This window comes from Abramis brama (genome assembly GCF_963993115.1).
Source record: "Abramis brama genome assembly, chromosome: 1".
NCBI classification, from domain to species: Eukaryota; Metazoa; Chordata; class Actinopteri; order Cypriniformes; family Leuciscidae; genus Abramis; species Abramis brama.
The window spans coordinates 33,436,099-33,449,160 of NC_139963.1; the positions used below are offsets into that span (position 1 = coordinate 33,436,099).

The 13,062-nt window shown below is 36.1% G+C and overlaps 1 protein-coding gene across 2 annotated transcripts in view; it reads right to left on the minus strand.

The window, feature by feature from the left end:
• Window positions 1-3,500: 3,500 nt before the first annotated feature.
• rab11fip4a (RAB11 family interacting protein 4 (class II) a) overlaps window positions 3,501-13,062 on the minus strand; it is a 47,185-nt gene continuing 37,623 nt past the window's right edge. For both annotated transcript variants that reach the window (XM_084110684.1, XM_084110685.1), the window contains 6 exons: window positions 12,724-12,864; window positions 12,500-12,581; window positions 11,153-11,290; window positions 10,898-11,053; window positions 9,924-10,067; window positions 3,501-6,267 (listed from right to left, as the gene is read on the minus strand). In XM_084110684.1, coding sequence (XP_083966810.1) covers window positions 6,151-6,267; window positions 9,924-10,067; window positions 10,898-11,053; window positions 11,153-11,290; window positions 12,500-12,581; window positions 12,724-12,864 — 778 coding nt within the window. In that variant the 3' untranslated portion in view covers window positions 3,501-6,150. The remainder of the gene's footprint in view (window positions 6,268-9,923; window positions 10,068-10,897; window positions 11,054-11,152; window positions 11,291-12,499; window positions 12,582-12,723; window positions 12,865-13,062) is intronic.

The following is a 13,062-nucleotide window of genomic DNA, read 5'->3' on the forward strand; positions in this document are numbered from 1 at the left end:
AGGTTTGGATCGGGGATATAATAAAACTAAAACTAAAACCATAAAAACATTTTTGCTAAACATTATAAAATAAACATTAACTGAAATAAAATAAATACATAAAAACCTAAATGTTTTATATTGCAGCTAGATGCAAGGCAATATTTCTCATTTTCATTAAATAATAAATAAATAACTAAAAGTAAAATAAAAATAAAAAAAACTGTCGATTACATTTCCCCACCTTGGAATTATAAGGTTCTTTCTGCATTCTGGACGGTTTTGAGAAGTTTTTGCATTCCATTCGACTTTGTAGATAGAACTTTTGTTTTGTTTTTTTTAAATAAAGAATCCCAAAATGTACACCAACTTTTTCTTTTTTTTTTAAACATCACATAAAGTTGTCATAGAATAAGAATATGTGAATAACTCCATTTGGACGAAAATGTCATATAGAACTTTCTAAACTATCATTTCTATCCAAGGTGACGATTTATCAAGTCAGAAACTTACAATATAGAAAAACTCAGACTAAATCTGATCTTGGATGAGTTTCCTAGTCTAAACAGATCTGATCAAATAGTTAATGTTCCATAACAGGCTTTATGAGTGTTAGATCAGGTCAATATGCTCATCTATATATCAGACTATAAAGTCATTCTCAGCTGTGATTTGGAGTCTATGGTCCAAGACGCCCGATCCTAAAAGGAGATCTGAGAAAAGTGTGTAAGTGGGACAGACTTTGGGTACACAAATGAGTACTTTGGGTTCCTCACTTACGTCCTCCCTGCTCTTGTGAGAAGGAGGTCATTCACACCTTGCAGTGCTCAATCATGAGGAGCAGCCGCGCCTGGCCCAAATAAAGCACTACATTCCCCTAGCAGAGAGGTAATGTAGCACACACCATGACAGGAGAGTAGAGACTCTAAGGTCTGGTGTGGGAGTGAAACAGCTGTGGGCTACAGCAACATCGACAGGTCATTTAAACCATAGGGTCCATTTTGAAGCTGACTTTAAGCTATTAGCCCTCTTTTACTTCCTTAAAGGGATAGTTCACCCAAAAATGAAAATTCTGTCATTAATTACTCACCCTCATGTCGTTCCAAACCCGTAAGACTTTCGTTCATCTTCGGAGCACAAATGAAGATAATTTTGATGAAATCTGAGAGCTTTCTGTCCCTCCATTGACAGTCTACACAAATACCACTTTCAAGCCTATAGTTAATAATTTGTAAATAAAGTCGCAAACAAAGCACTCGCATCGCTCCATAACATTGAGGTTAAACCAGTGGAGTCACATGGATTACTTTTATGATGTCTTTACTACTTTTCTGGGGCTTGAAAGTGGTATTTACAATTGGGATTGGCGGTATGGGTGTGTTCTGGGCAAGAACTCCCTTTGTATCTATGCAGACTATAGCATGGATAAGAGCAGGGAGAGCAGCAATAACCCCCCTTAGGGTAAACAGAACAGAACCAACATGAATGTATTGCAGATATCATTAATTCAAGATTTTAATGTAAAACATAATTTGAGATTTTAGTCTGATTCAAAGGAGAATCAGAATACCAAATCCTGACTGGACGAGAGGAAGAGCTGAGGATGGAGGAGGGTAATTACCTCCTGAGAAACGCGATAGCTGTTGATAATACTGAAGGAGCTTATATATGTATACAGTGATAGGCATCGTATTCCTATAGGTAGACGTGTATCAGCTGAGACTCAGCTGATGTGAGCTTGACTAACGTGACCTGCCAGAACTGACGCTACGCTTGATTTTTCCTTATTGGGTGAACTAACCCTTTAAAGCATGTTCCTGGTCTCATTATGAGCATTTCATCATTGCATGTTCTTGCAAAGAAAAATGATTTTACAATCCTTAATAAAACAAAGAGTCCCAGAAAAGGGACTCTTTGTTTTATTAAGGATTGTAAAATAATTGTTTTAAATCTTGAATAAATAATAAATAATTTCAGAAAAGAGGATGTAACTTGGACCACACAAGTAATGTTGAATAACAGGCAAATAGCTATTTTTTCAAACTTTGCTTGGTTTGGATCCATTTTGGTATGAAAGATCCAAACAATTCTTTACGGATATGGATAAAAACCTACTAGTTTTTTTTCTTTTTCTGGTTGAATATTCAACTCAGTCATAGATAGATAGATAGAAATGCTGTTTCCCATTCATAGCGACAACAAATCTAGTTCTAGTGAGGCAATCATCTCATTTAAGGACCTATTTCTAAATATATCCCTTTAAAAACCCCAAAACCTGAGACAAAGAGGCGTTTCGTGAATTCAGGAGAGGGTCTGGGAGACTTTTTGTTTGGACAGCTGTGATAAAACACATGCAAGTCATTCTTGAAGAGCACATTCTTGGTGGATGTGTCTAATGAGAATTGTGCGGGAGGTGACTGGCTTATCAGAGCCTCAGCAATGTGAAGAATGAGGACGTTGCTTGAATACAAACACTTTTTGCCAGGAAAGTGTAGTTATCATGAGACTTGTACACACATATACGTGAGATTGTCATGTGACTATTATCTGTTCAAATTAAAGACCCATGATAGGACTGTGGCATGAAAATATGTAGCCTACATAAAGCGGTTGAAAAACAGCATGGGCAAGAAAGAAAGAAAATTAAAAGACAAATAGCTGGAGATAATAATCTTTGCTTGTTGATTAGTTGTATTGTTGTGAATATTTCTCAGTTTCAGTCATGAAACAGAAAAAGCATCTCAGTTCATTGGTTTCACTTTATTAGTAGGTTAAAACTTTTACAAAACTCCATAACACCCCCTGGTGGCTCGTTCAAGAGAAAGTTGAAGAATGCTTGCGGAAACTAAGTTCACAAAAACGCAACATACTGTAAATTGCAAATAACTTTATGTCATAACACAGATCTTAGTCCTCCAATCAATAATATTTTGGTTACATTTCTTGAAATTTCCTATTGAAAACGCCTGCATTATGAAAGGAAGCTGTAAGATCCGCAGATGAGAACAGCCAGTGTGTAACTTAACCACTTCAACTGAACTACATATTCACTCATTTTAGGAATGTTGCATTTAAATCATATCAGTGGCATTTCTGGAAAAAATAATAATAATAAAATAAATAATAAAAAAACATGGTATCGTGGTCAGTTGGAAATCTTTTTTTTTTCTACCCATCTAGACCCCACAATGTGTTGAGGTACTACAAACTATTATTGACTATGGTAAAAAAAAAAAATTGCAAAAGATTACATAGGCAGAATAAGTGACACTTGAAGATGATGGGGGGGGGGGGGGGGGGGGGGGGGTCCATCCTGTTCTCAGATGGTGTCATCAATTACTGTTTCTCATCTCGATGTCTAATGCTGTAATCACTTGCTATATATTGCAATGTTTGTCCACTAGATGAAGACAAAGTTACATTTTGTTCTAGCTAAGAAGGCAAAGTAATATTTCCATATTAAATTTGATCTGTTCATGCATTAGAGACTGATGGAGAAGACAAAAAAAAAGTCAAAACTCTTTTCATTTCAAGTCATGCCAAAACAAGTCATTTATTGTACATCTCAAATTTGTCATAACTCTTGAGGCCTTTAAACTATTATTTAATTTTCTGAAAGCTTTTTTTCATTTGTCCTTTCCTACTTGTGTAAATATATATGAGTAATAGTAAATCTAGTTATATACCCACACACTGGACAAAAGAAAGGTCTATCTTTTCTATAACAACAAAAAAGGTTGCGTAAACACCAAAAAGGTTGCGTAAACCATGACCCACAGAAAAATGTTAAACTGTGTTACGTCTAACCTGTAACAGTGGACACGGACACAGCACGACTCTTCAAAATGTGCAAAAATGACATTGTTGCTGGGAATGGGTCAGGGTTTGGTCATTCAAGTGTTAAACGGAAATTCTATGAAACATTATGGGTCATTTAATATGGGTGTTTCTTCAGAAGAAATCAAATTTCCTTTCTTTAGCTTGATAATGAAGGACGAGTTTTGTCTGTATGACGTCAGCAAGGTGTGACGTAAGGATATAAGTAAGGTGTGATGTCGCTTCTTTTCAACAGTTGCAAATGATTTATACATTACTTGGTCGCACATCTAACTTGCCATTTTGTCATAAAACTGTATAAAAGACAGCCTTTCTTTTATTCATTAAGGTTAATGAGTGGCACATCAATACAAATATTAACTATTCTCTGTACAACATTTACAATGAGTGAAAAAATGCTACAGAACAAGTAGAACAGAAAGATATCAAAGCTCCTCTATAAATGATCAGATTAATAGTTATTGAAACAACCGAAACATTAATTGTTACATTCCAAATAAAGGGCACAAACAAAAAGAGATTAAGACCATGCAAAGAAACAGATTCAGTACAATTTGTGCAACAAAGCAAAACTAGTTTGTGACAATCGAGCATGTAGCAGTATTGGCTCCTTTAAAATACAGTGATTCACATAGCATTTGACTAGCTAAATCTGTAAAATGGGAATATGGGAATACAGAATACTGTGAGTGGCATGGTGATCCATTCATGGGATGTACAGTTCAAGCACTTTTATCACATGTGCAGCTTCACTCATGTACATTATCAATATATTACTGTCATGTGATCAAGACAAAACAGTAAAATAATGGGGTCAGTAAGATTTTTTTTTTATGTTTTTGAAGGAAGACTGCTATGCTCACCATTTCTTTGATCAAAAATACAATAAAAACAGTAATATTATGAAATAATATAGTTTTCAGTTTTAAGAGATTTTTAAATGTAATTTATTACTCCAGTCTTCAGTATCACATGATCCTTCAGAAATCATTCTAATATGCTGATCTGATGCTCAAGAAACATTTCTCATTATCAGTGTCGTGCTGCTTTGCAGTATTGTTTGATGAAAGGTCAAAAGAACAGCATTTGTTTAAAAAAAGGAAATCTTTTGTAACATTATAAATGTCTTAACTGTCACTTTTGATCAATTTAATGCATCTAGATTTAGATTTAGTTCCATTAAAAAAAAAAATTACTGATCCCAAACTTTTGAATGGTAGTGTATATATATATATGATGTTGCATATATATCATATTTAGACCATAAATTGTTCTAATAGAGACATTTACCATGATATTAATGTTTTAACTACACTGTATTATGGCCGTAATTTTGGGGGGCTTTTTTTGTTTTCTTGGCAAAACTATACAATTTTATTATATCATAATCATTTACTTCTCACTCATTATGTACTATATCCACCTCTTCCTTGAAACTTCAATGGACCATCATTTCATTCAAACAGACTTCTAAGAAAAATAAACCTTTCTTTTTCACATTTTCTATAGATTTTTCTTTCTACACGTATATACTATATTGTACAACTGTGTCATCAGTACTTATACCGTTCACTTGTGCTTCTCTACTACAGTCAAAGGATGGTCAGCACAGTCCCGTTACAAGCTGTATGATTATTTCAGAACTGAAAGCATCAGCCATTAACAGCAGTGTGTTTGATCTTAGAATGGACTGACATGATTTTATTATTTTCACAGCAGACCACAATGCATGTAGGCAGAGAACATTCAAAGGAAGTTCCCTTTTCTGCAGATTATTGTTATTATACAGTCATGGCTTTCTATTGCTCTGTCCATTGATTCAGCGCTGGATTGTTAAAATTCATAGGCAAACAGTACTTTATAGAGAAAATCTAGAGGGCTGATTAAAATGTTCAAATAATAATAATAATAATAATAATAAACCCCACATGCCATAGGATGCATGTATCACTCTCCTATATGGTGTGATCATGTGATATTTATCATAATTCTACTTGTTTTGTTCATGTTTAGAATACAACACTGAGTTGTACATACTCAGAGGTAGTGTGTATATATAACTGAGAGTGAAAAGTACACTTCTACTCTATATTCCAGTTTCATCACTTGTTTGTGTCATTTTTACAGCCTAAACTCATAGCATGGAAATGGGAACTGTAACTCGTGTGTGTGAGGCAGAGCACATGAGAGACACGATTTTTTTTTTTTAAAGCAATTTGCTCTGTAATACATGATGACTTGGTGTAAGGGGGCAAAGGTGCATTTCAAACCCCCGGCCTGAAGGGGGAGCTCTCTACCAAGTTTGAGTCCTCTACCTGCTCTCAGCTCAGATCCCTACTGCTTGATCTCTAAAATGGAGGGGTTGTGGTCGAGGATAGCCAGGATGATCTTGTCCATGTACTGCCTTAAACGGTAGTTGATCTCCTCTTGTTCTTTCAAAGCTTCGACCAGCTGGAAGGATAGAGAGAATGACCAAATGACTATGGCAGTCTTTCATGTAAAGCTGAAGGACATTTTATAGGTTCCTCTAGATGAAAACATCTGCTAATGTTCTTAGTGTGAATGCAAAGCGTCAATAAATCATATAAACACGAAAAAAATGAAAATTAGCCCATGATTTACTCACCCTAAAGCCATCCTAGGTGTATATGACATTCTTCTTTCAGACATTATATCCACAACTTTCCTGCGAGTCTTAATGGGCGTCGCCATGACACTCGATACTTCCTGTTGCCGGTATCTCAGTTCCGGTTTAGCCTAATGCTTAATTAAGCTAGCACACAGGGGATACTCGCGTCGCGGTACAAACGGGTGAAACTGATTACTGACAAGTAGTAATGCTGACAGATAAGCAATGGCTCCTTGTGGCTCAACGTGTACCGTTGTCAGGTGCACAAACTTCACGCGAAAACTGAAGGATTTTATGAATGGGAGCTGTTTCCAACATAAACGGACCCTCTACGCAGAAAGAGTGTTTCTTGTAACGCTACTTAGAAAAAACTGCAGTAAAACTGTATATATATTTTTAAGTGGTATGTTTATTGTTTTCAATAATTAGAAAATTAATTCGAGAATTAACTTGAATGTGCAGCAATTTGTACAGATAGAGAATAACTGTTATGTAGGCCTACTATATTTGTTGTAGCCTTTAAATAAGAGCATTTAGTTTCATATTTGTTCAAATATTATAATGTCATTTTTTTCATCTATGTTGATTATGAAAAGTGAACACCATGATAGGATGCATCGGGAGACATAGTGGGGTCAGACATGATTTTGTTAATGGGTCAGACATGATTAAACTTAATTTTCTTCATTAAGTTTTGTTTTGTAGAAAGCCTTTCTTTAAAGTGAATTTCGTTTTGTATAAATTGTATCTTAATTTTAATACATTTTTCATCAACCAATTGCCTGGATTTAATAAATAAGAAGCATATATAGCAGACAATATAAATCATGACATGTAGGCACCGGCGCGCCGCGAACACTGGCATTGCACGTGAACAGGAGAGCATCTCATCCTAAATTAATCGAAACTCAGACATGAGAAATATAGCCTATCTAAAGAAAGCTTTAAATGTCTTTAAACGAAACAATTCAAAATGAAAAGAAATAGGCTACTCTCTGATTATGTAATCCAAGATGTGCATTTCTCTCTAGGCTATTATGCGCGTTCACTACGGCGATGGCGATCGTCAACTTCATCTTTGCAGCAGACACTGACAGAAAACACTAGTTTATTAATAAAAATCAATGCACGCGTGTCACCGGATTTACAAATGCACATCTTGCTTATTGCACGCACACATATGATGTCGAAATAACGAGATATTGTGTTGAAATAACATTATTAATAATAATAAATCTTTAATAATATTTGATTGAATGCCGAATGTTGTGCTTGTTCAATTTAATAAAATTAATACTTTAATTGTGATCATTAAAATAATTGAATATTAAATATTAAGTGGCCAATTTTTGCTCATTTATTAAAAGTATTTATATATAATATATATAGCACCCCCTCAGCACACGTTAAAAAATTATCTGGCGCCGCCCCTGGTTATAACGGCCCACGTATTAAAAATGATTGGGTCTAAATTGGCTTGATTTTTTGGGCCCGATCTAAGCTCTACTCCTCATTATCCAAGCAAGTTGTTTGGGCTTGTTGAGGCTCTCTAATAGCGGTATCTTCAGGCTAACATAAACCGGAAGTTCGTTACCGGCTTGTTCTACGTTGCCATAGCGGTCACGGGAAAGGTCAGAGTTCGGGAAAGTCGTGGATAAAAAAATGTCCTGGCTCTTCCAAGCTTGATAATGACAGTGAATGGCTAATGGCTGTTTGACTTTGGAAGTACATTAAAGCGCATCTATTCTTGATTTAAGTGCTCGAAACGGCTCTGCAGGGGTTAATAAAGGTCTTCTGAAGTGAAGCGATGCATTCGTGTAACTATAAATATCCATATTCAAAACTTTATCAACTAAAACAACTAGTTTCCAGCAGACGGACGTACGCATCGATTTACACCAAAAGAGTAACACTTGACGCACAACATAATGACAGCAGTTGACGCCTCTCGTGGTTCAAACACACAGGGCTGGGCAACCGCGTTCAACATTACGTTGTATGAACACATCGCTTCACTTCAGAAGGCCTTTATTAACCCCTGCAGAGCCGTTTCGAGCACTTTTATCATGAATAGATGCACTTTGATGGACTTCCAAAAGACAAACAGCCATTCATTCTCATTATCAAGCTTGGAAGAGCCAGGACATTTTTTAATATAACTCCGATTGTATTCGTCTGAAAGAAGAATGTCATATACACCTAGGATGGCTTCAGAGTGAGTATATCATAGGCTAATTTTCATTTTTGGGTGAACTATCCCTTTAACTATATATTAAGATACAGAATCATAAAGGGATGATTCACCACTGATGGGCAAGATGGGCTTAAAAAAAAACAAAAAAACTGGAGCTACATGACTAGAGAAAAGGCTTTCCTTTTTGCCCAAAAAATAAGGAAAACTTCAACTCCCATAATGCACTGGGCTCGATATGACTGTCCGTGAGCAGGGATACAAATATGCGGAAGTATGATCTGTAGCCTTTAAGCTGTCAAAAATCTGACACATGAAGCACAAATAAACCAGGGCTGTGTCCGAAATCGCCACCTATACCCTTAAATAGGGCACTATTTGAGGGGACAGCCACTTGTAGTGGTGCCCGAAACCATAGTGGATGTAATCGAGTGCACTCATTTAATCCCATAATGCACCACAACAACGAGTGTACAACTGATGTATACTCAACGGCTAGAGAATACCCATAATGCCCTGTTAGAGTTGTGCCGAATGAATTCCCACATCTGACCAGAAGATGTCGCCCAAAACCGCTGGTCCGATGTGGCTACAGCATAATCTCATACAGGTATAAATTCCTTTTTAATTGATTATTCAATTGTTTAATTAAGGTTTATACATGCTAGTTTCCATGACAGAGTTCAAGATAAATATTTTCAATATTACTGGAGCTGCCAGTTTGCTAAGCTTCAAATAATGATTAAATGGCAAGCACAAACTATGCAAAAGCAGCAGCCCTTCCGGCGCACTCAGTCTCCGAATTCGCTCACTTGTTTTCATTCACTCCTTCAAGGGGACTATATTAGTGGAGTAATGTAGGGAATAGTGAATAGGAGGCGATAGCGAACACAGCTCAATAGATCTGGGTGCAGGTCCCTTGTGAAAAAGTTGTATATTGTAGCATATTTTTAAAAAGAGTACAAGTTTTTATTGATTACTTAATGAGATTATATTAACATGATTATATTAAATGATTATGTGTGAAATGCGAAATTAATGTAATTTTTTGGACACTTGCAAATGTGCAGTTAAATGAAAATGAATTATAGTTTAAAGTAATTAAATGCAATTTACATATAATACCCACATTGTAACTATAAAACTTATAATTTAATTGAATATAAAATAACTCTACTAACACGTAATTGCATAAAAGAAACATTTTTGAGAATGGGACTAATATCCTATCACTTAACGGGAGCAGTCATTTCTAGTTTGTGAGGTTCTGTATTCTGTGCTTCTCACCTCATCTCTGGAGGCGTTGTCTATCTCCGCTGCCAGTGACTGGGCCTTGGTGTGACAAGCAAACAGGTTTTTGGCCTCATATAGGCTGAGGCTGAGAATCTGTCCGTTGAGATCATCGTTCTGGTCTCTGAGTTTATGGTTCTCCTGTTAGAAGTTGAAATACATCAGTGTGCAATTCATACTAAATTCCAGGAGGTACATATGCATACATTATGCCTATGTAATATACAGCAGTGGTTCTCACTAGGGTACCTCAGCACACTTCCATATTTCAAAATAAGCACAAAACAGCTCAAATCAGTTCTTATTTTAATACGTTCTTTCAACAACTGGTATTTTTATTTAAGAACCAGGGTTCCCACAGCCTTGGGAAACCTGCTTACAGTAAATGAGGGAATTTTGAAAAATATGATTTTTTTTTATTTTAAGACTTTATACCTGGAAAAGTCATGTAAATTTCTATAATGAATATGATTTTTTGTTGTTGTTATTTCAGGCTATAACATATTTTGTTGTGCTGAAATTGCTATAAATGTGAATAAAACTAATTTAAAAAAAATATTTTCCCTTAATCACAAATGACTGGAAACAAAAGTGTGAACCCTGAAATACAATTCAGTCCTTAATCAACTGAAATTATGGAATTTACTTCCTATTGCCACTTTTATTTTCTTTAAATAAAAATAAAAAAACATTGTCTTGGAGTCAAAATGGTTGAGAACCTCTGATGTATAGTATTTATAACAATTCTCATTAAAATCTGACAATTTCCAATGAATACTGACTTAAATTTCTTTATTGCATAAGCCACTTTTGTGATGTGTTTTTTGGAGCTTGACGTATAGTATACACAGAATCAGTACACTATACTGTGTATCATAAAAACAATCATGCACCTGTTTGATCAGCAATGATACTGCAAGATAACATATCACAGACAGCACAATAAGCACGGCCATATCTTTCCACTGTACCTGCTTAAGCCGTTTTGCTTCGTGCTCCAGTTCAATCTCTCGAGTCTTGGCATTGTACTCCGACAGCCCAGCAGCGCTACGGCCACGGCCGGGCTTCTCAGTCTCCAGTTTAAAGAGTTGCAGGTGCTCCAGTTCGCGCCGCAGGTCCTCAATCAGCTACATGCACAATCACATGTGGATTGTGTGAGAGGTCTGTATATTTAAGTTTATGTATGTGTACAGTTGTAATCTGCAAAAAGACATGCGCTAGGCTACCTCTTGCATGGCCTCTCGCTCCTTCTGAAACTCATGTCTGTTCTGCCAAAGCTTATCCATCATTTTCCTGTACAGATCCATCTCATCCTTCAAACGCAGGCTTGTGTCTTCCAGTTTATCAGTCATACGCTGCTTCTCCTGTGCACAAATATACATACAGTACAAATATATACAACATTTTACCATGAAATTAGTCATTTGGATATAGTAATTCTGTCTAATCACTGATATATCTTCTAAACAAAATAATAAATGCAATATAGCTACATCTAAATCCAGATGATCAAACCATTGTTATACAGTATATTGCAGTGTCACCCAGCCCCTAAGTCTGTTCGATGTTAAAAGCATTAAGGCATTTTAGAGATAACAGTATGACTGTGTGAAACAATCTGCATTGTGAAAAAAGCTATAGAAATAAATTTGACTTGACATAGTGAGTAAAAAAATCCCTTTAAAGGAATAGTTAACTTGATAATGAAAATTCCAAACAGTTGATGTACCCCATTGACTTCCATAGTATAGTACTATGGAAGTCAGTGGGGTACATCAACTGTCTGGTTACTGACATTCTTCAAAATATCTTATTTTGTGTTCAGCAGAAGAAAGAAATTCATACAGGTTTGAAACAACTTGAGGGTGAGTAAATTATGACAGAAGTTTAATTTTTTTAACTTGGTGGCCATTTTGGGTCCCATGCAGCTGTTTTCTAGGTAGGCAATAGGCATACAAGTACAACTTGAATGGGGAAAACGAAAACTCTATCAAGATCACATTTTAATGCATTTCAAACCAGCAATAAAATCTGACAACAATTTTATCATAAATGTAGCTTCTTCAGCTAAAAACTGCATTTTTCAGATTCAGTCTAGTCCACAAGAGGACCTTTAATATTTTAGCTATATCAGACAGTGGCCTAGTTTTAAAGCTTTATGGAAAGGCTACAAGTCAAGTCGTGCAGTTGCTCCACAATGTTTCATTCCATCTCAGAGATCAAAGCCTCACAGTCTCTGAGTCTAAATACGGGGCTGCTAATGTCATGCAGTCAGCAGCTTTCACACTCATAACACTGGCTAATGCAAGCAGCACGAAAGAGTGTGCTGTTAACACTGACAAGCTCCAGGGATTTCACTGCCTGCTGAAATGTGTCAAAAGATGCTTCAGTGAGGTCAGAAGTGACAAGTGTGAAAATGGGTGTGTGAACGTGTGTTGGAGAGCAAGAAAGTGCTGTGTTTTAATTGTTAAATTAATCATGTGACACGTAACTTGATGAGCTGATGTATCATGTGCGTCATGTGGTTGTGAAGGTGAAGGGAGTTTCAGCTTGAGTTTTGATGCATCTCTGACCTGGTCTAGTTTCTCAGTCTGAGACTTGAGTCTGCACACATTCACTTTCATCTCTGCGTTTTCCTCTTCTAGCTGCTGGACCCTATAGGGAGGAATCATCCATTATAAAGTAGTATGCCATACACTCCCCTGCTGAATAGTGTTTCTGTGTTATAAGGTCTTGAAAACCCCACATGCTTCACATATGTGTTTTTGAGAGGTTTCTTATCTGAGAGTTCAGGTACCTGTTACTAAGCAGTTCAATGTCAGTGCTCTTGTCTCTCTCCATCTTACTGTAGGCCTCTCTGTGTCTCTTCAGCTCCTCCTCTAGGCATTGCTCTGCACGCGTCTCCTGATCTTTGATCTGCTCCTCCAGCTCATGTACCCTGATGGGTAAACATGTACAAATAAACACATTAAGACAACAGAAAACATATACTACATAAGTCTCTTATGCCCAACAAAGCGGCATTTTACTTGGTCAAAAATACAGTAAAAACAGTAATATTGTGAAATATTATTACAATTTAAAATAACTGTTTTCTATTTGACAATATTTTAAAAATGTAATTTATTCTTGTGAT